Consider the following 22,414-nt stretch of genomic DNA (forward strand, 5'->3'; position numbering starts at 1 on the left):
CAACCACAAAATGAGGTCTGAATACCCTATGGCTGAAGAACTGAAGTCTGTGCATAAACTTCCATCAAATTTCATTCATTCCAATTGAACTTGTTACCCTAAAGGAAGGGAAATCTGATCGGTCCTGCACCCACTTCAACTTCTTTAGAAGACTTGAACAAGCATCCAGCACTGCTAGGCACAGGTGATTCTATGCTTGCTACCATAGCAGTAACCCTGGGTTCAGCTCCCATTTGATAAGCACGCTGACGTGTACCACACTATATTCACCTGCTTGCAGATTAGCACGTGGATGAGACTGCTCGAGCTACATCTCATAAACCAGAAGAGTGACGCTTCACAAATGAATAGACTATGCAGTTCAACTTTTTTATTTTAATAAAATCAAGAATATGCACAGCACATGCAGTGCTAGCATCTAAACTAATACAATAAGCAATTCTAAACCTACAGTGACTTGAAATTCAAATTTTCACATTCAGCAAGTTTAAATCCATTCTTGCATATTGTTTTGAATCCTTGTAACTGAACTGAAAGTATTGCTGGCTGATAAAACTTGCTAAAATGCACAAGTCACTGATTACGCCAATACAACAAAGATAACCACATGTTTGAGGATTGCAATGTGCCAGACATTCACTGAAAAAAAAAAAAAAAAAAAAAACACACAACTAAACAAAACTCACGCAACAAACATCTGAGAATCTGGACACTTCACATCAGTGTTTAGAAGTGTTTCATTAATATCTTAAGACAAGTGTATCAAAACCTTGGCATGTTTAATTTTAAGTTGCCAATTTTTGTTTACTATCAGAAAGTTATGGCTATACTGCCAATGCCGGGTCTGCTTAATTTGACTTAAGAGTTTAATATGACTTAAACATTAAAAGCTCACACTACCCCGAAATATATAATTTCACGCATACGGTGACATTCAACATTCAAGTGCCAGTGTTTTTGTACTGTCTTTTGGTCAAGTTTCTTTAAACTTTCAAAGAATCACTTTTAGGCTTACAAAAATAAATATTTGTCAAAAATGTTCAATAAATATTACACAAAACTAGCAGCAAAAAGTATCTAGAAATCTGTCGTGTGCAAATAGTTTTCTTCCCAGCTATCATTCCCATGGTCCCAAATAAGTTTTAGAATCTATTTCCTTCTCCTTAAACAAGCTGCGTTCAATCTCCAAGAGACAAAATAAGATTGGAAGTTAAAGACACGCACACAAGACATATATAAAATTCTCTGAATGTGCAATAAAAGAAGTATTTTGTAAAAAGTTATGGGCAAAATGTACAAGGGCCTAAACCTAGACTTGAAATAGCACCATAACAAATGACCTCAATACTGTCAAGTGCACCTACTTAATAAAAGTTTTTGAACAAGGCACAATACACTTGAAAAAATCTATTGCACTTTAGGAGATTTTTGCCTTTTTCCTACGCCACTGTAGATTAGAGTTGTTAACTGCTCTGGCCACAAAGTTAGCACAGAAATTCCAAGTGGCTTAGGCATTTTTCTGGTGGACAATACTTATCTTTGGCCAGATTTAGCATAAACAGACTATAAATACAATGGAAACCTATGCAACTAAAACTGACTAAAACTGCACTTCAATAGCAGAATTGAAACCTTGTGCAGTTTATGTACATTTCCAACCTCTGTGATCTCAGGTTTGTTTGTTACTCTTCTGGAGCCATTTTACAAAGTCTACAGTAAGCCAGTTTAACATCTCCACGCAGCTTGAACAGAGTAATGTGAATCTGCATTAAAATAAAGCCTGCTGCATAATTCTTCCTGTTCATACCCTCTTGACCAAAAAACATCAACACTAGCATGCGTTATTAGACCAAAAATTCAGTCAGGCCCTTAAGGAGGACCAATCACTGCCATGGTCAGCCATTCTACCATTTCAATTTCATATGGCAGGCATTTTTAAAAAGTCTAAATAGATGAATTCTCCTAAAAACTATTTCAAGTTATCAGACCTTTAAACGTTCCCTGTAATATTCTGCCCACGTTTGGCTAGCTCACATTGATGATCTGCCTAAATATTGAAAAAGGAATTGCTGTATTTACTTGCATTAACTTCAAAAACAGTGCTTTTAATGTATGCATGTATCCATACATCATCTCATCATGACTGGAATGGCTTATTAAAGGCTATCAGGTTCTAAGTACCTATCCAGGATAGAGTGAGCAAATCAGAACTTTAACTTAGTACAGTTTTGCCACATTAGAAACTAATTGCATTGATATGCTTCAAGATGTTTTTATTTTTCAAATCTGCAGATACCAAAAGCCCTAATGCAGGCTACCGCATAAGTTTTTCTTTGTAATATTATGGATGAATCAGTGATTCCTGTTTAAGTTGTATCACACCTGTGTGCCAAGGTTTGATTTTAGCCCAAGTTCAGTAATTTTTATTTTGTCTAAACAATTGATATCTTGAGCATTACTGAGCCAACAGGACATCAAAATAAAAGTTGTCTAAAGTTAAAGGCACAGTACATTAACAAACAAATGATCCTCGGTCACAAAATTATAAATGCAGTTTCTGGGTGGGGATGGGTGGGAGGGGAGTTAATCCTGACTACAGCAATAGTCTTCAAAACCACCTTCAAGATAGGGCTACTTGTTCCTTTGTTTCCATCACGTGACCTTGAGCTCCCTTAAAAAAAATTTCAGTGGAGAATCACAGCTGGTAATGTACTGCGAGTTCTTGAAGCTACACAAGGTATAGTCTGGCTAAGTTACATGTGGTTTCCATATTAGCTTGTTTGGTAGGTTATCTGCTGCAAGCAGATTCAGTTGCCCCACCAGTCAACCCCCTGGGAGTTATAGTTTCCTCCATATCCATCGCTGTTGTAGAAGCCTCCATAACCACCACCTATGAAAGGCAAGAGAAAGTGATGCTTAATCAACCTGCTAAAGGTAACCTGCACCTTTACAACAGAAAACAGCCCAGGGCACAAACAAGACATCTACTGTCTATTAAAGAAACCCACCCCAGAAGCTTTGCTACATGTAGTCAAAACAGATTGCAAACAGATACATATAACTTGTGTTAATACAGTCCCAATAGCATGATGAACTTCACACACAACATACCAGACGACCTCTAATATTTACTGCAATTACCTGCATAACTTCCAGAAGCACTACCATATCAACTACCCTAAAGCCTTGTTTCGTAGCTGCCAGTCACATCTGCCCTCTTTTTCTTACCTCCAAATCCTCTGCTGCCACTTCCTCCACTACGGCTGCTGGTTGATCGACTGCTGTTAAAGCTGCTGCTGCCAGCGCCGCTGCTTGTTCGGTAGTCTCTGGCACCAAATCCTCCACTAAACCTACTGCTTAAGAAAGGAATAAAAAATGCTTCTGTCAGTGACATTTTAAGCACTGTAAGCTCAAGCACAAGGTTTCTTTGACTCAGGTTATAGTTGCCCAACAATCGGTGCAAATGATGATTCCCACGTTCTTCTTAATGAGTCCCCCAATACTATCTAGAAAGGACATTCAATGTAGCAAAGGAAAATTTACTGTCCGTGTTCAACTTGTCATGTTACACTATGAATTACTTTATCAGGACCTACTCAGATTTAATTCAGTACAACCTCTGTTCCATAGGGTTTCTAAGTGATCTAAGTGATCGTTTCAGCGATTCATTCAAGCCCATTTTCTCTGTTGTAGAAAAGGACAACCAACTTCTAAGCATGATTCTGATGAAAAACAACTAAAATTCACAAGGTCTGCTCACACTAGCTAAATTGAAAGAAAATGTGATGGTTCCCTGTCCTTATTAAAGCCATTTGCTCCAATTTATAGGAGACGTTTCAGCTCCCTGTAGCAAAACTATTTCACAAGTGTTCTCACACCCACGTTACTTTTTACTTTTTTTAATGTTAATAAACAAGCACTACTATCTCCCTAGCCTCTCAGCAGGTGCCCAAGCACAACTGCGGCTCATGCATTTAAGAACTTCCCTCAAGTATTTAAATGCTTCCAATGAGTTGTAGAGCTATTTCTGCTAGCAGCTGTTAGCAGTATCTAGCCACTAACTTAGAAGGAAAAAGTTACAGTACAGAGCAGGCATTGAGCTGTAACCTTTGGGTGAAGAGGACACCAGAGTGCATTGGCTTGTGTACTCCCCAAAAATTAACTGCTTTTAGATAGAACTGCCCTTCACAAGTCATTAAAATCCACCTTCAGCCAAACCCTCAACATTACCTCTTAGATCGCCCACGGCTGCCACCTCCTTTGTGATGCTGTTCGTAAGCCATGTTTTCCAGCCAAGATGGAACTTCTTGCTTAGCCTCAACAAGAAGATCAAGTAAATCCTTGGTGATGTTTATATTTCTCTCATTGAAGAACGAGGTGGCAAGACCTGAGGTACATATTAGATTTTAGCCCCACATGAAGTAGATACACCACAGCACTTAATCCCATCCCATATTCCACTTGCGGCTGTGACAAACTCACCATGTTCTCAAACTCAACTAACAAATAGTGTTAGAATTATCTGAACAGAAACTGTTCACTTTTCCAGAGTCACTCACACAAATCTCCTATTTACTGACAGACACACACTGAAGACATACCTATCTTACCTATGGTATCAAATCTTCATTTAACAGTAAAAAAAAAAAAAAAAAAAAAAAAAAAAGCTGGCTGAAAATAATTGGTTTCTTTCTACACTGGCTAGACCTCAATTAAAAATTATATATTGCTGAAGCACTGCATGATTTGGCAGGTAAAGTATCATCAAGACACTTTACTTAATACCACCTGACTTCACAAGCATTAGTTTTCAGTGGCACTTACTTTGTGTTTAACAGTAATGCAAGTGAAGAACACTAGAATTCTAAATATGCTGAGTAGTATGTAGTTATGTAAGTGTAAGAAAGAGTACTGCAAGAAAACTGCTCAGAGACCATTCACCCCATACTTCCTCAAGAAAGTGTAATAGATGTGATCCCCTAGAAATAGTCTTACAGAGCAGGAAGTTAGAATAGGCTTTAGACAAGCTTTTCCTACAACAAGTGTAAGTACAATACATCTTTATATTCCCTTTTGTAGGGATTTTTGAAACTCAGTAGAAATCTGCAGGAGCAAAAATAGAACTCTCCAGATCCAAGCTAAAAACAGACTGCTAGTATATAGCTTAGGCTTCAGTTTCAGCTATTAAGTACTCTTTACTCATTCTTCCAGTTGTAAGTAACAGCAAAACACCTCCAGAATTCCAATGGAGAAAAAAAAGAAAAAAAAAAGCTGCACTCCATACTGCACAGTTTCCTAGCAATGCTGTCTGGGCACAGAAAGCACAAGGGCTCCTTTCAAGTTCTGCATAGCCCCAATTTGCTATTCATGCAATATCTCTACACCCAGAAAAATCAGGTACTACATGCCTATACATACCAAGGTTTCCTACACGGCCTGTACGACCAATACGGTGCACATATTCTTCAATGTCACTTGGCAAGTCAAAGTTTATGACGTGCTTTACATTTGATATATCCAGTCCTCTTGCTGCTACCTAGTAGTTAGAGTAAAAAAAAAAAAAATTTCTGAGCTGAGGTCAATGAGATAATATGCCTATTAACTCAAACTCCAAAAACTGGACTTACGGCTGTGGCTACAAGAATTGGGCTCTTGCCCGAACGGAACTGATGGAGTGCTTCCTCTCGGTCTCTCTGAGAACGATCTCCATGTATACTTGTACAAGCATATCCTTCATGGTAGAGGAAGTCCTCAAGAGCATCTGCTCCCTTTTTAGTTTCCACAAACACCAGAGTCAAAGAATCCTTGCCTAAGAATAAACGAACCACAAGTTTAAAAGAGAAAAGCTGTACAGATGAATACGTCACAGTCTGGAAAAAGGCAGCTTTACTTCTCTGCTTCCAATTACTCTGAACTGCAGACCTGCTTTCTTATTTTGTATTACTGAGTTTTCATCAAAACATAAAACCACCATTCAGCCAATGCAAGACATTCACTGCCTGTTGAAGAAATACAAAGAGGTACTACTTTCCTCCACCTACCTACTCAATCCAAGTTCACATTATTTTGAGCTGTCAGATTTGCCTCATCTTAAATGGCATTATTCACTTATCTAAAACTGGTAATTTACCTGTGGCATTTAGCAGGTCAAGCAGAAATGATCGTTTGTCCAACTCTTCCACCCAGACCACTTTCTGTGTGATATTCTCAGATGTAGAACCTACTCTGCCAACAGCCAGGAAGATATATTCATCAAGGAAGTCACGAGCAAGCATCTAAAGAGGGAAAGGCAAAAGATCAGCATTTTCCCCCCTTCCAGAGATAGGATCAGACTAAGCGTTAAGGCATTTCAACTTCCATGAAGTACCTGGATTTCCTTGGGGAAAGTAGCACTGAACATCATGGTATGACGAACCCCCTTTGGCGGCATTGTATCTTGTTCAACAATTCGTCTAATCTGAGGTTCGAAACCCATGTCGAGCATTCTATCGGCTTCATCAAGCACTAGGTATCTGAAGTAATAAAAAGGTTTTTTTTCAGATGGTTTTAGAGATGATATACACATATACACTGTACACATTGGACTACATTTCTCAATCAGACATTTACAGTTTGAATGCCAGATCAAGAGTTATCCTCTCTAGATTTCAAAAGGAATTCAGTTTCATGTCAGCAACTCATTAGGTTATGGACTGAATCACTTCACTTACTTGCAAAAATCCAGTCCAATCTTTCCCCTCTCCATCATATCAACCAGTCGACCTGGAGTTGCTACAAGCAAGTGACATCCACGTTCTAAGTCACGTATTTGTTGCCCAATGTCTGCACCGCCATACACAACACAGGGACGAACTCTGGAACGGTATGCAAACTACAAAACAAGCAAGTTAGTGCTAAGAAGAACTATACATGAGCTATCCTATTCTAATAAACTCCTAGACGTACCTTCCTGGCCTCCTCATAGATCTGCACAGCCAGTTCTCTAGTTGGAGCTAAGACCAGTGAGATTGGATATTGCTTACGGCGTCCATACCTTCCGTTCTCCTAAAACAGGAAGAAAAACCACCAGATACAAGGCAAATTAAAACAATGCCTGTTGTCACTGAACTTCTCTTAACAAGAAATCAAACAGTGGAGCATCAGCTTGTTTTACACACTGCATCTGACTGCCCCGCTGCAGTGCTTTAAGATTAAACTTTTGGTTAATATGTTAACAGTGGAACTGCAGCACAAGCTCGCCCTCTAAAACCTGTATCAACACCTACAACTAAGAGCAAGCCTACCCATGGAAAACAAGGTATGTACTGCTTCATCTTAAAACCTACAATATAAACATGTCATGTCCAACTAAACAATTCTCAGTAGCAAGAAACTACTCATAAATGTCCTCCAAAAAAAAAATCTCATTTCTCCCCTTCGGTTGAGGAAAAAGTAGCTGCTCCATGCCCAAGAAAAGGCTTCTGAAAGGTGAGAAACTCCCTTCATCTACCCAAAACAATGATGATACACACTTGAGCTCAACTACTGCAGTAGCAGACATCAGCATATGAAGCAAATGCATATATTGGACTCAGCTTCCTCAGGACTAGATAATAAAATACTTGCCTTCATAGCTCTCAAGGCATCACCAGGTCCATCTGCATAGATCTGGCTCAATATTGGTAGAAGAAACGCAGCAGTTTTCCCAGACCCTAATAGATACAATTTAGTATTATTAGTTATTTTTAAAGCTATCATACTGTTATCTACTGGACATAATCCTGTACCATAAACACTCCTAGTATCATCTCTGCTAGGTATACAGATGCACAAGTCATTTGAGTGTATTTTTCAGCCAGAAAAGTTGTCTACAGAAGACTATCAATCACTAAGCACTGCTGAAGTGATTTAGCACGTTGACAGCTCTCTAAGGATGCAGTAACACATGTGCCTAACAAGATACATGCAAAACTACTCCAAGACCACGCTTACAATTTCCAAGAGGTATTGCTATATATTCTAAATATATGTTTATTGCCTTAAGGAAACCTTGCCCGCAGCTTCAAGAATGCAAGAATCTCTTCTCATTGACAGAGACTAAGTAATAAGCAATAGTTACGAACTTACCTGTCTGAGCACAGGCCATCAAGTCTCTCTTCTCTTTAATAATAGGTATTGCATGTTTCTGGACTGGAGTAGGACGAGTGTAACGTGTGAGCTCAATGTTTCCCATAATAATTTCTCCCATATCAACATCACTGAACTGTAAAATATTGTAAAAGATTAAATCTGAGATCCCTACCATTCATTTCTCCCTGAACAAGCCACTCAGTCCAAGCAGTTTTTTCCATAAAATATTTTTTTTTTTTCTTCCTATGGAAGTTGCTTATAAGGTCAGATACTAAAGAATCAGTTAACTGGGAATTTAGTACCAACTCAGTCCAGCCACATAAGTGATACTTAAAAAGCCAACTAAGCCTCAAATGCAAACTACATTAGCCATACCATGCTTAACACCTCACTTAGAGGCAATGTTTAAACAGGTGCTGCAAAATAGCACCTCCGAGCACTTCCACTACTTCCACGTTTACTATTTAAAGATACATCATATAGTTAAGTAAGCCACAGGCATTAACTTTATATAACCTCTCCTATGTCTTAGATCATTATATATGGCTACTCTACAAAAAAAAAAAAAATCTTTGCCATAGGAAAGCAAGACAATGTTACACTCAGGGAGCAAAGGAAACACAGCAAAACATCAAGTTTCACATGCAAAACTGTAAAGACTAGACAAATCTTGATTTGGAAAAAATAACTTACACTTTCAATATGTGGAGGACAATTGCTGCCTGTTGCTTCAACAGGAATATCATCGTATTTCTCAAAGTTAATGCCAGTATTGCTTCCTGAAAAGAGCTCTCTGAAAGTAGGAAAAAAAAAGTGTTTTATTTATTAGATGAATCAATTAGCACTATCACTTGTGTTGTGCAGATCCACTACTTACTGTTCCAGGCGTTCACTTGGGGGAAGAGGCTTTGACCAGTCATCTTCATCAGATTTGTCACACCAACGGCTATTTCCACCACGGTCAAATCTACCGAAGCCACTCCTATCATAGTCGCTACCTCTTCCACGCTCTTCATACCTGAATACAGCACCACTGTTAGGCCACCATTACAGGAACAAAACACCAAAGCAGTTATAATCTAGCTGAATATGGTCTGCATGTTACATACGTGACCATACCACAATAATCAGATATTCAAACTGACCTACGAAGTAAAATTATTTTAGCACTACTTCTAAGACTAGGTCATGTTATTCTGCATTACAGACAGGAAAAGTTTGTTCCTATTAGCTTAGTTTTAGCTTAATACATTGAAACTTAAACCAACACTCAGTATTTTAAGCGCAACTTGAATTGCAGCTGCCTTTTTTCCATTTAAGTTTCTCACTCCCGTTTTTCTATTTTGTTTTCATAGGAAGCTTCATATGAATCTCCTGTGAGATGCTACTTGGTACTCCACCCTTTCACAGTGCCTCATGTTTATTATATTCATCTTCCAAGCCCAAACAGTTCCCCAAAGAACTTGAATTTGCTCCCCTACTCCTTCCCACCACATTAGAAAACTAAATCCCTCAATGAACATGTCACATTCCCAACTTTACCAAGCGTGAGCTCACCTGTGTTACTGACTTAGAAAGAAGGTGGAAAAAGTCCTTACCTCAACTGTTTAGATTTTGGCCTGGTAAATCATGTTTGAGAAAAGTCTGGATGCAGGACTACCACCGTCAGCCTTACTAGTTGACAAAGGTCACTCACCACACTTGTGCATACAACGCATGATGTGTGTAAGACTGATCAAGTAAGGTAGAGAACCTGCAAGAGTCTCACTCAGGTTTATTAACTACACTTTTTCAACAAAAAAATGGAAAAAAAAAGTCAGTTCTGATGTATTTTATGTGCTCCTAACAGCTCTTAATGAATTTCTGGTAGTAGCAGCCACCCATCTAAAACTTCATTGATGACATGGAAAGTCAGGAAGTCATGAGAACTGCAGTAGTGGCTGGTGATGGGCTATAAGGCACATCTTCTACAACATGCAAGATTCCCATCATTTAATTCCTACAGCTATGAAGTAGAAAGATGGGAGGGGGATCCACACCTAGAACTCCAGTTTAAACAGCAACATTACATATGTGCCACTAGAACTGCAACAGAAATTCAGCACCTATAGAAACAAGCACTTGCCTTCCTCCTCTTGATCCATTTCCACGGTCAAAGAAGCTTGATTTTGCTCCACGGTCGGACCGCGCACCAAAGCTGCTGTATGCATCCTTGTCTCTGCTAGAACTCCAGCCACCGCTATCAAAACCTAGTAGAGAGACAGTACTTTAAGCCATATATTACATAGCCCAAGCTTCTGTAAGAAAGACGTCTGTCCAGTAAACCTTCATTGGAAGATCTACATCATTTCAATACTGTCAGTCTTTAAAGAAAAAGACAGACAGACAAGACTTGCTCAAATAGGCACCACATATTTCTCATTGCCAAGCAAACTTGCTGAAGCACCTTCATGAATGCAGAAATGGTACATTTAAAACAATGCACATACATCACTGCTAGTACTTGTCTTCCTCTGGAAAGAGGGTCATAAAGGCAACAGAGGTCATGATGCATTTGAATAACTTCAAACTGAGGAATCCAACATGGCTGGAGGATTCTGAATTGCCTGAGGTTGCACAAAATTGGATGCCTTATTTATACTGAATAGGTACAAACTGAACCCATTACATTAATGACTGCTTTTGGGATGATAATAGTTTAAGTAACAGAAAGCAGGGAGCTCAACTATAACAGAATAAAAAAAATTCAGGAACAACCAAGTGTTTACAACCCTAGTTTTCCCCACAGCTTCAACACAAGCTCTTCACAGCACATTTCATTTCTGTGAATGTACCAGGCCCCTGGTGGTGTTTACTCAGGGGACAGAAAATGAACAGAAGCACTGGTACTAAAGCAAAAAGTTTATGTCAAGAATATTGATCTAGAAGCTTAACCTTCAAGTTTAAAAATAAGATCCAACCAGAGACTGGACTTAGAAAGAATAGGTAATCCTACCAGTAAAAAAAATCTTTTGCAAATTCTGCAGCAGAAAAACAATGAAGACACATATGTCACACACAACAGAAGCAACTGGGACAGCAAAATTACTACAGAAAATTCTGTGCAGATTCCATCCAACCTGTCTTTCTCCCAAGGAGATAATAACATCTAATGTAATTCTGCAGCTTCCGCACCTATATAGCAACTACTGCTTTTCATTCTTCCATCAGCATTTTAGGTCAAACTTTGTGATGTTTTAACAGCAATCATGGTTACACCACTTGAAAAGCTGTCATGCAAAGCAGCAATCAGTTTTATGAAAGGAACAAAGTTTAACATTTTTTCATTTGATCTACTATAGATCAACTCAGATTTCAAATACCCAAGTGTAGCTTTAAGAATGTTCAACAAGAACACCATGCAACAGAACATCAGTATTACCAAGCAAAACTCAAAGGCAAATGTGTCAGTATTCACAGCTACTGATTCTGAGCTCTATGTACAATAGTTTGAATTGCTGAAAAGCAGAATTGCCACTAAGTGGCCTAAATTTTGAACACATTATCTCCCGCAGTTCTGTGCTGTCCTGCTCTCAGATACAAAGCTGGCATTATCAGTGTCACAACCTCACAGGGACACATCCTCAGGTCTACAGAGTAATTATGCTAAAGCTTACCTAACAGACAAGGAACACACCATAAGGTTTTGCAACAGAAATACTCTAATCTTTTAGCCTTCTTCCCCTGCCAATACCTCTTTAAATCCAGAGGACACTCAGCTCTTGACATGAAAGAAAAAACGGTTATGCTTAAATCACCGAGTCCACTGCCTTAAGCAATTTCTTACTTAGCCACAAGTATATTGTGCAACATTAATAGCCTCTCTGTATTACCGCACCATAATCAGCTACAGAGGAAACTGAGAACCCCAAGCCAGAAACTACAGACCAGTTGTTCCAAAAACACATCTTAAGGGAACAGCACACAGGATAAACTAACAATTCCTCTGAATGCAGCATTACTTTAAAGCTTTTGTGAAAGTTAAGGAGGGCACAGCTTGTGTGAATTCTCCCGGGACATCGAAATATGGCTGAACACTTCTAAGGCTGCATTCAAGACTTTCCTTATATGGTCAAATACTACTGCTATCCAAAGAGTGCTCTTCCTGTTGCTTGCTAACATGTACAAACACCTTTCAGAAGCTGCAAAGGACTTTTAATCAACAGCCATTATACAGAAAAAGTTTTTGTTAACTTGCATTAGTTGCATACAACTAATACTGCGTTACAGACCTGAAGCCATGCAATAGCTCTACTGCCAACCCCTTGGTGTGGATGACACACTTTGCTACAATGCACGAGCCCTGAACTGGTTTTCTCCACTTCACTATTACGAACTTCCCATCACGAGGAGTCAGCAGGAATCCAGTGATAAAAAGCTCTGAACAGCTTCAAGGAAGTTTCTAAGCAACAGGGTACCAATGGAAGTTGATATCCTGTAATAACTAAGTTTACCACACTGCTTGTTCAAGTTGAGTTTCATGACTTCTTTACCTTTCTGGAAGGTCACATTTTAGTGCCTATACTATCAAATGAACAGAATGACTGAGGAAAATCCAATTGCACCATGAATACATCCTATGATCTTATACTCAGATACAAAGGGCAACATTCACACTTCTCTTACTTCAAAGGAGAACTCTACACTATAGAGTTCAAATATCTAGTGAAACAAGAAAGCCTCTGTTTCAAAGTTTTTGTTTTGAGAGCAGCTCTTAATACAGACGCCTTTCCATATCGCGTTGCTCAAGGCAAAATGAAAATACCTCCGTATCCAGTGTTCTCCAGAATTTTTATTTCTCCTTTCTCACAACCAAAGTTGCTCCTGGGTTGATCTATGAGATTTCCTCCAATGCTGCTCACATTTGAGACCTAGGTTACTGAGAATTCCAAGAGAACCAAGCTGCCAAAGCATCCCTGTACTCTTCTCCATTTAAGTCATCCCATCACAGCCTGCTCACATCAATGAGTGCCTTAGGCCAATTTAGTGCCTGTTCAATATTTTAAGTTCCTTTTTCCATCTTCACATTTCTAATCTGTTGCTTCAAGTGGCAGAATATTTGTTTTAGTCATTAAGCATCTCCAGAGGAACTTCAGACGGTATCAGCATGTATTTCAATACTCTCTTACCCACTCCTTCAAGGAAGAGACCTCCTGCACCATAAAGAAAACCTTTCCAAGTCCGTTGTTTTAAAAGTACAAGGTTTAAAATTCAAGCTATGTGGAGTTTCTACAACTTTTTCAGTTCATGGCATAGTCCAACACTTCAGTTTATCTGAAGCCTATTTAAAAGAACATTTCCTCTAGCAACTGTTATCTACACGATACATTATCATTCTATCTGATGACCACTACAAAACTCTGAAATCTTTCTCCAAAATAGGTAATTACAGGATAAATCAGTGAAGTACTCCATGAAACACTTTATCCTCTTTTACCCTAAAAGTAAAGCTAAGTTTGACTTTTTCACTGCAGTCCTTCTGTACAAAAACACTGTTCAAGCATTTCATCTTTCATACTCCAGCATCCCATCCTGCTTTTTGCAACCACTTTTGTAGATTTCCATTATAGGGCAACACCTGAAATTGTTTCTCAGAATCCCCACTCTAATGTGTGTGTGTAGAGCATCCATTTATGATGCAAAATTGTGCTATTTGCTCACAGTAACTAGTTACTCAAGTTTCACATTACAGTCAATAGAATAAGAACTGGTACTTCCAAAGAAATTTAGTATTTTATACCCATGGTTACACTGATAGACAAATAGTCTTCAACTTGCTTCTGTCACCTACATGCTTGATAAGATAAAGACATTTTGCCTATCAAACACCAAACTCAAGCTAAGAACATCACCTGGAGATGGAACCAATAGCAGCACACTGAAAATAGGAAGTGAAATTACAGTGTTTTGTGCAGAATAGTCGAGCAGCCTGCAGAGTCACTTTGACAATAATGCCAAAAACCTTGAACACCTCAAACAATCAGTTACAAGAGTTGCCTCTATTTCTCATACATACCCTGTTTGGAAGCTTCCCTGTTCCTTAAGTGAGGAGGAATGTATCTGCCTTCTGGAGGACAAAAGATAGACAATGTTAAAGATAATGCTATATACTAGCAGCAGCTATATTGCTATATAATGCTATATATTAGTAGCTTTATGGATAACAACCTTTTCAACAAACTCCCTTTGCAAAGGAAGAAACAGTTTGCCTCATAAGCTTCCAGGCCTTTAAGGGCATTTTTAAACTACAGTTTTTGAATACATTTCTCACAGAGGACCCAAAGCGGAAAACGTAAAATTCTCACGTTTAATTAACTTCATTTTGTAAAAATAATACAGACATGCCTTTTCCAAACATACAGTACCCCTTAGTTTGTTTTCCTAGAACTAAGGCTTCACACAGTTCCAGGCAAATCGAGCAGCTTATGACGTTCACTACGCCACTTCAACACTGGTACTCACAGTATTACTGCCAGTATTTTTCGTTCCCTTAGAATCTAACCATCCCATTCAGTTCAGCTTAGATCTAACCAGAAGCCACGTGCAATTGCCTCTGATTAGTGTTCTTCAGTTACAATCCAGAAGCATCTGGACTGTTAAGCAGCATAAAACAGAATGTAGCAAGCACGTGCTTAGTGGGAGTTCCCTGAAGATTCTCTCTCAACACACTGCAGTCTGTTTGGCACACCAGATAGCATTGTTTCTACCTAACAAATCTCAACTAGAGCAGGTAACCACTAAAAATTTTTTACCTCTGCAGCAACACTAGCTAAATGTTTTGCTAAGCCAGGTCACCAAATTATTACTACAGTTACTGGCCTCAGCTGTCTGACCAGAGGCCACAGAAAATTTGGGAATCTGGATTCTCACAAGTTGGTTCAGTACTTACAAGCACTACCAAAACACTCAACTTACACAATCACTGCAATTAAGTGTTCCTGTCTGAAGTGTGTAATTCTGAAGCAGGCAAGTAACTAGTAGCCACTTTGCATTTCCCCAAAGTCTGTAGCTCTTGATGAAAAGACTACTTTTGCAGGTACAAAAGCCAGCCCTGTTTTTAAAAATCCCTGCACACTAGAAAGCTTTAACAACTTGCATGTACTTACTGCTTGTAGCGGTTCCTTCACTCTGGGAGTCTGAGGAATTCAAGTCTAGACCAGAAAACTGGAAAGAACAGAAAAGCTAAGTAAATATCAACATGTTACATCATGAATTTATGCTAAGGTGCAAAAAGCTTATTTACAGATCAAGAGCAAATTTCTGAGAAGTGAATGCTGCAAAGGAATTTATTTTTGTTACATCTCCTGTAATGGAGAACCATCAATACTGTAACATTCAATACCACAGTAACAGTAGAACTGAATATTATCCTCGGGTATCCTCAAAGTCACCAATAAACACCCACCAAAAAGCCAGCAAGGGCAGAAAACTACTGTATACCCACCAAATCAAGTACTGCTGACTTGCTTAATGCACTAAATGAGGGCTGAGAAGGACCTAAACCGGTCTCCCATTCCATTGAAATGCATTCTGACTGAGGCCAGGTTTTTTGGGGTTCTTTCTGAAACACGAATACAATCGTTCAAGTACCCAACTGGTACTTCTTCATTTGTAGAATTCATTTTTTGATTGCATAAACATCACTAAGACACTAGCATCTTCATGTAAGAAGCAGTTTCTGCTCCCAGGACAATAGGCCATTTCCTCCTACCCTCACTCTTGGCAAATACAACTTTTCATTTGCTTTCTGCAAGCTTTGTTTGCAGCCTTCAGCCTACCAAAACGTGTTTAAGTGCATTCAGATCAGCAGAAGGCAATCCACAGACGTAACAAAGTGGCAGCTTGCTGCAGTTGTTTACATACACGGCACAACACAGAACTTATTAGCAGTGCTGAAATAAGTTTGAAAACAGCTAAATTTTATGCGAGGCCAACTGCACTGCACATCTTCCAATGCAGTCGGAGTCAATCCAAATCATCATCCTTCAAGATGTCCGGCACAGGAGTGACGGGCTGACGGTTGGACTAGGTAATCTTAGAGGATTTTTCCCACCTCAATGATTGTATGATTCTATTATGCGTGCTGCCATTCGGATTCTTGAAATAAATCCTCCAATGGGGAGAGCCTAGGATCGCTCTCTCTAAAAGCTACTTCTGCTCTTTAGCCGATCCCAGCATTAAAACGAGATAAAAATATTACTGGGGTCTTCACTAACAATCAAACGCTGGGTATACGGAGGAAGAAGCGGGCAGATGAGAGGATGGCCGGCGCGCACCCCTCACAGCGCGGAGGCTCTGGGATATGGCGCAGGGCCGGGGCCGCCATCTCAGTGCGGCGGTGCAGCCGGCACTGCGGGCTGGGATTTTCGGCGCAGCAGGGAGCAGCCGCAGCCCGCCCAACTAATCCGGCTGCCGGCACCCGTCACGTGCTGTATCCCCGAAGGGGGGGAGGGAGGAGGGGGGGGGGGGGGGAGTGAATAAAGGGGGGGAGGAGAGGACCGGCTCCCTGACCTACTTCGCCCCAGAGCCGTGGCTGCCCGAAACCTTCAGGCTCCGAGGGCTATTTCTGCCGTTCCGTGCAGGCTCGGGGCCCCGCTACAGAGCCGCGGTCTCCTCTCCCCCTCCCTCCCCCCCATTCCCTGAGAGTTAGGTAACCATCCGTCCCCCGGCTCCAGGCAGTGGCCTGACTCCGCCCCGCAGGTGCGGGGGGGCGGAAAGGAAGGGAGGATGGAAGACGTAAGGAGAAAAAGAAAAAAAGAACAACAACACCGCGGGGTCGAAAGCCGCCGGCGCAGCGCCGCCGATCCGAGCGCAACTGCGTCACCGGGGCCCACCGAGAGGAGCGGGCAAAGCGCCCGCCGCGGGGCCGCGCTGCCGCAGCCCGAACAAAGGCGGCCGCGAGCGCCCCCCTTCCCCCGCCCCCCTCCGCGGGGGCGCCAGCACAAAGCGCCCCCACCCCCGCTCGGCTCCGTCACACGCACAATGGCCGCCATTGAGCCAGCCTCCTCCCTGCCCCCTCCTCCCCCTCTTCTCGCTGCCGTTCCCCGCCGCCGCCGCCAGGGGTCCCGCAGCGTTACCATCGTCGCTTCCCCGGCACACAAAAGCCGGGAGCGGAGCGTGGCCAGGAGGAGGCCGCAGGGGCACGCGGGGATGTGGCTCCTCCCGCCCGGTGTTGCTGGTGGTGCTGCTGGCGGCCGCCCCCCCCCCCAACCCCCCTCCCCCCGACTCTACGCGGGGAAAAAGGGCCGCACGACGGCAACTGCGCAACAACCGAACACGCCACAAACCCTCCGCGCCGCGCGGGGGGGGGAGGGGGCGCACCCGAGAAAACACCGTGGGGGAGGGGGGTGGAGGGGGGAGGAAAGAGAGCAATAAAACAAAATCACGACACAGCCACCGCTGATCGCGCAGCCAGCCCCGCGCTGGCCGTGTGGGCCACCCTTCGCAACACACGCTGCCGCCGCCTCCCCCCCCCCCCCCCCCCCATCCCGATTAACGGAGCGCCCCTCCCCCACCCACCCTCCGGCCCGTTCCCGGGGCCCGTCCCTCACCTGCTGGTCTAGACTGAGGGCATTTTCCACCGCCACATGACTCATAACGAGAGATCGTCTCGGGATATCCCGCTCCGCCTCAAGAAATTCAGATTCGCCGGGCCGGGAACTCGCCGCCGCTGCCGCTCGTTCACCACGAATCGCTTTCCTGACTGAACACCCCCCGCCTCGGCCCCGGCCTTTATATAGTCCCCGCCCGCCCGGCGGCGCGCGCTGACCTCAGCCCGCACGCTACGCTCCGCCCCTCCCTTTCCCTACTCCTGCGCGGCGCTGTTGCGAGAGAAACCGACCGCGCAGCGCCGATGGCGAAAGGAGGAAGAGTTATCGCGAGATCTGCGTGCCTCTCTTTAGCTTAGATCTGGATGGAGGGAGCTCCAGGGGTGTCGCGAGATTTCGCGCGCCGGGCCAGCAGACTCTCTGAGATTCCGGCGGCGGCACCGCGAGGTTTGCTGCTGGCGGCCCGCTCTTCCCCCACGTCCTGCTCTCCCTGGAGGGGCGTCCGCTAGTTCTCGCGAGATCGCGGCGCCCCCCTGCCTCTAACCCCCTCCTTTTGTTCGGCACGCTCGCGAGAGCGCCCGCTGCGCGCGCTCTGAGATGTCTCTAGAAGGAGTCGGATTGTAGGTCACGTGGCCGTCCCTGCCGGCGCTCGCCGCCATCTTGTGCGCTTGCCCCTGTGGAGTGGCGCAGGTCCTAATGGAGGCGCCGCAGGGCCGCATTGCCGGGCCTGAGCGCAGCGTGGGAAGGAGGAAGGATCCGGTAATGGCACGCTGTGGTGTTTTCCCAGCTTGAGTGTCACCTGGACCGGAAAGGGGGACAACAGTCTGCGGGGGAGGGGCTGCTTCACTAGATACACTGGCCTCACGTCTCTCCAACGCTAAACCCCTTTGGTGTGCCACACATCAACTTGTGGCTGCACCTGCTGGACTGCACAGTGTTTTATCACACTGCCTGGTAACACACAACTGAGCTACTCACCCCAACATGCTGAGGTTGGGGGTCAGCATTAGTTACTGCTGATACCACCTTTCTTCCTCGTAAGCCTTGTTGAGCTATCACATTCAGTGATATGCTAAGGTCATCAGTATGCAATAACTTCTAACAAGTTACCCCATTATAACCCCAGAAGGCTCCACCTTTCCCTCATCAAGGCAAAAGCCTACTGTTAGCCCATAAAACACCAATTAATAACCATCCAGAATCCATTTCACTGCTTAAAAACAAAAAACATCTCCAGTACTTTATCCATCACATTGCAGCCTGGTGACACAATAACCCTCAAGCTGTTCCCCTGAATTTGGGTCAGTAAAGTACTGACAAGCATGTTATATTATCAGGATACCTCAAGCTATAAGGTCACAGGGCGAAGGAAATAAGATTTGTTTGTCCTTTATACAAACATAGCAATTACCCCTCTATTTTTCTCCTCTTTGGCAGTCTGCCTCTTTCAACAAAAAAGTAAAAGAAACATATCTGTTCTAAAAATCTCACTCTGGAATTTAACTCCAGTTTCACTCTGGAATTTAAAAGCAAAATAAAACCTTTTTGCACTCATACATGAAAACTAAAAAATAAAGTCACCTATCTTTACTTAGTTTCTCCTGCTTACAAAGTTCATCCACATTGCTACCCCTGAAGTTTGGGCTTTAAAGTCTTAAGTCATCTGTTCCAGCTAAACCCTTCAAGGCTTAAGCATCCATGAACAAACCCTTAAAAGAACATGCATACTCCTCATAAAAAAAAAAAAAACAACAGCCAGCACTGTACAAGACAAATTCTATCTTTAGACATAACAATTACCATTTTTTCTGCTTAGGTCTTCCCTAATTTTTCTGTGGTCAGCTGCAGCTCTAGACTTAAGGGTTTAAGCCTGTATTTGTCTCCAGATGCACCTATTTATATCATTTAAATGCTTACAGGTGTGGTCAACAGGGCTGCCTGAGATCAGTTGTTTTTTTGGTTGTTTTTTTTTTTTTCAAAAAAAAAAAAGACCACTACATTATAAAGAAAGCCACTACTGGCCTTAGGCCCAAATTTGTTTTGTTTTTCCAAAGCAAATTTCAAGTAAGTCTTGTTTTTGGTTGGTTTTTTTTTTTTTTTTTCTTTATGGGCAGTTCTGAGTTCTTAACAATTTGGTAATGCTACAATGTTTGCAAAGCTTTTGTAAACAACAGTATTGTTTTATGTCATTCATACACCCTAGAAAATGGCATTAATTAATTCTTGTTTACTGTACAAGTTTTAGAGGCATCATAGCAATTCCAGTCTTGGCCTTGCAGTCAGGAAAGCCAGTGGACCCACATGCCTCCATCATTTACAAAATGTGAGGGAGTGATAGGATAGCAGGGGGACCTGTGTGTGTGTGTCATACTGTGTTGTGCTGGAGGTGTGTTTTGATGTAGTCTACCCAAGGCAGAGCAAATTACAACCTTGGAGTCTTGTGCTGCAGGCACGCAAGCACTTCCATTGCTTGGGGAAGTTGGCTTTTCCTTTGTCTGTAAGTTTTACAATCCTCGTTAGACAGGACTATGTATTTTCTGTTTCACTTTTTATTCTCCTGCAGCTGACTCAGTCAGTTTGCTAGAGGAAGCTAACAAGTACCTGAGTCAAGCACTCAGCTAACACTGGAGTCCTCACAAATCCTGTTCAGTGTCTGTTAAACTGACTTGAGTTTTTGTTGGTGGATTCAAACAAAGCTGCTCCAGGCAGTACTGAGTGCTTGGACACTCAGATTTTAAGTCCCAGCAGGACTTCTAGATTTGCCATGTCCTCACCTACAGAACCTTCTCTATTCATTCTCAAAGGCAATGCTGTTGTCCTCAGAGCAGCTAGAGATACAACTTCCTGAGTACTCAGGAGATAGTTGCCATGTATTAGTTAAGTGGTATCCATGATCACCACCAATCAGTTTGGGATATAAATTGAACAAAGCTTATGAAGTTGTAGCTGCATTTTAGAATATTCTTCCTCAAAGCTAATGGACACTGAGTTTGCATACATGAGTTTCCTTATCTGTTTTGAAACTTATCAACAGGTCACATGCAGATATTCTCTGCACTCCATCCCTTCAGCTTCTACTTCTGTCAGCCAGATGTATCTGTTAAACATTGTGTATCATCATGTATGTTTCACTTTGGTTGGGATGATGGGATGCATGAGGTATCTCACCCATCCTTTTCCTAGTCGAAGACATGGGACAGGGTGCTCCACATAGGTGCTATTGTTCTCTATTGATTTTTCCACCAGAGCTACTGGCTCTGCCATGAACTTCCATCTCTCTCATTGCTAGATAGTAAAAACATGTTTATCTGTTTCACCGGGCAGTCCATTGCCATGTTATGGATGTTACATTCATCTTGCCAAGACTCCTCTGGTCTCTGCTACACCCTCTTTCTATCCCACATGTTTTAAGAGCATGATCACCACCCCCTCCACATTCACAGTAGAACATGCTCCTTTCTTTTTTCTTTTATTTCTTCTTCCCAGTGTTCAGAACAAGTGTTTAGACAGAGGTAACCCCAACCTGAAGTGCACAAGCATAGCAGTGTCTTGAATACAAGGGAGAGGGACTGGTAATGAGAATCCTTCAATAGAGAACAGGTAGAATACTTTTTCTGACATTACCTGATCTAATATAAATTCTGCTGCAGTGCATTTTTTGCTTCAAAAGATTTTGAACAACTTTGGCCAGGTAGAGTGACATTTGAAAACTGGTGGAGCAATTTAAAAAAAAACAAAAAACAACAGAAACTGAATGTTGTTATGGTTTAACCTCGCAGGCAGCATCCAGGCTCACTCTCCCCTAGTGATAGGGAAATAATCAAGGAAAAAAAAAAAAAACCAAGAAAGAAAAGTAATGCTTGTAGGTTGAGATAAAGACAGATAGGGAAAATAATACAAACACACACAAAATGAGTGACAGACAATGCAATTGCTCACCACCCATTAACTGATACCCAGCCAGTCCCTGAACAGCCCCCCACCAACTCCCCCAGTTTTGTAGTTCAGCACAACACCACCTGGTCCAGGACATCCCTTTGGGCAGTCTGGGTCAGCTGTCCTGCCTGCATTCCCACCTGGCTCCTTACATATCCCAGCTCCTTGCTGGCAGGGCAGCATCAGAAGCTCAAACATCCCTGGTTCTGTGTAAGCACTGCTCAGCAACAACTTATACACTGCTGTGTTATCGACATTCTTCTCATCCCAAGTTCAGAACACAGCGCCGTACCAGCAGAGAGGAAGAAAATTAACTCTATTCCAACCAAAATCAGGACTGTTTTTAACAAAGTAACTAAGAAACAGTCTTTTCTCAGTGGTGCATCTGTCTCAGAAATATCAAATATCTGTTTTTAATAGTGTAATTTTTTAATGCTGATGATCACTTCTCAAATTTCCAGGGACATTTTTAGGCAACAAAAGTTAGTCTTACACATTTACAGCAATACCATGAAAAGAAAAAGCACCTGCAGCTGTTGATATGGTATTAATGAAGTCTTCACTACAAACTCTCAATTTATCTACAGCCAGAAAATTCCTTTGACCAATGGAGAAGTTTTAAATAATGCATGCAAAAGCAACTCTCAGGCAGAATGAAATTTAAAAGCATTTTTTAAGGTGGTACCACTCCTCTAACTTCAAAACAGGCCCAGATCTACTGAATTAGAGGGCCTTCCCTGATTCCTCACATTTTGGAGGCTTGCTTTTCAGATTTTTCATGC

The 22,414-nt window shown here is 42.1% G+C and overlaps 1 protein-coding gene across 3 annotated transcripts; it reads right to left on the minus strand.

Annotated features, from left to right (window-relative positions):
- Positions 1-355: 355 nt before the first annotated feature.
- On the minus strand, positions 356-19,561 carry DDX3X (DEAD-box helicase 3 X-linked). Of its 3 annotated transcripts, none has more exons than XM_048937751.1 (17): positions 19,497-19,561; positions 15,255-15,312; positions 14,165-14,215; positions 10,235-10,358; positions 8,987-9,127; positions 8,803-8,902; positions 8,107-8,242; positions 7,606-7,691; positions 6,946-7,044; positions 6,711-6,871; positions 6,368-6,512; positions 6,131-6,275; positions 5,628-5,809; positions 5,419-5,536; positions 4,231-4,387; positions 3,229-3,356; positions 356-2,890 (listed from the first exon to the last, which is right to left on the minus strand). In XM_048937751.1, the coding sequence occupies exons 1-17, from the start codon at positions 19,497-19,499 to the stop codon at positions 2,808-2,810; spliced, it is 1,917 nt and encodes a 638-aa protein (XP_048793708.1). In that variant the 5' UTR covers positions 19,500-19,561; the 3' UTR covers positions 356-2,807. The 3 variants fall into 3 exon arrangements, with proteins under 3 accessions (XP_048793708.1, XP_048793690.1, XP_048793700.1); XM_048937733.1 differs by lacking the exon at positions 19,497-19,561 and adding an exon at positions 17,700-17,885; XM_048937743.1 differs by lacking the exon at positions 19,497-19,561 and adding an exon at positions 17,700-17,882 and having other exon boundaries at positions 3,229-3,353.
- Positions 19,562-22,414: the final 2,853 nt, after the last annotated feature.

The sequence above is a fragment of the Lagopus muta genome, chromosome 1 (genome assembly GCF_023343835.1).
Source record: "Lagopus muta isolate bLagMut1 chromosome 1, bLagMut1 primary, whole genome shotgun sequence".
Lineage (NCBI taxonomy): Eukaryota > Metazoa > Chordata > Aves > Galliformes > Phasianidae > Lagopus > Lagopus muta.

What these genes read in the sequence shown, in the direction of transcription:
- DDX3X (XM_048937733.1), bottom strand. Translation starts at nt 17,744, where the DNA reads ATGAGTCATGTGGCGGTGGAAAATGCCCTCAGTCTAGACCAGCAG. An exon ending in CCCTCAGTCTAGACCAGCAG is followed by an intron (nt 15,313 to 17,699) that starts GTGAGGGACGGG and finishes TGTTCTTTCCAG; the next exon opens with TTTTCTGGTCTAGACTTGAA. An exon ending in AGGCCGTGTAGGAAACCTTG is followed by an intron (nt 4,388 to 5,418) that starts GTATGTATAGGC and finishes TATGTACCTCAG; the next exon opens with GTCTTGCCACCTCGTTCTTC.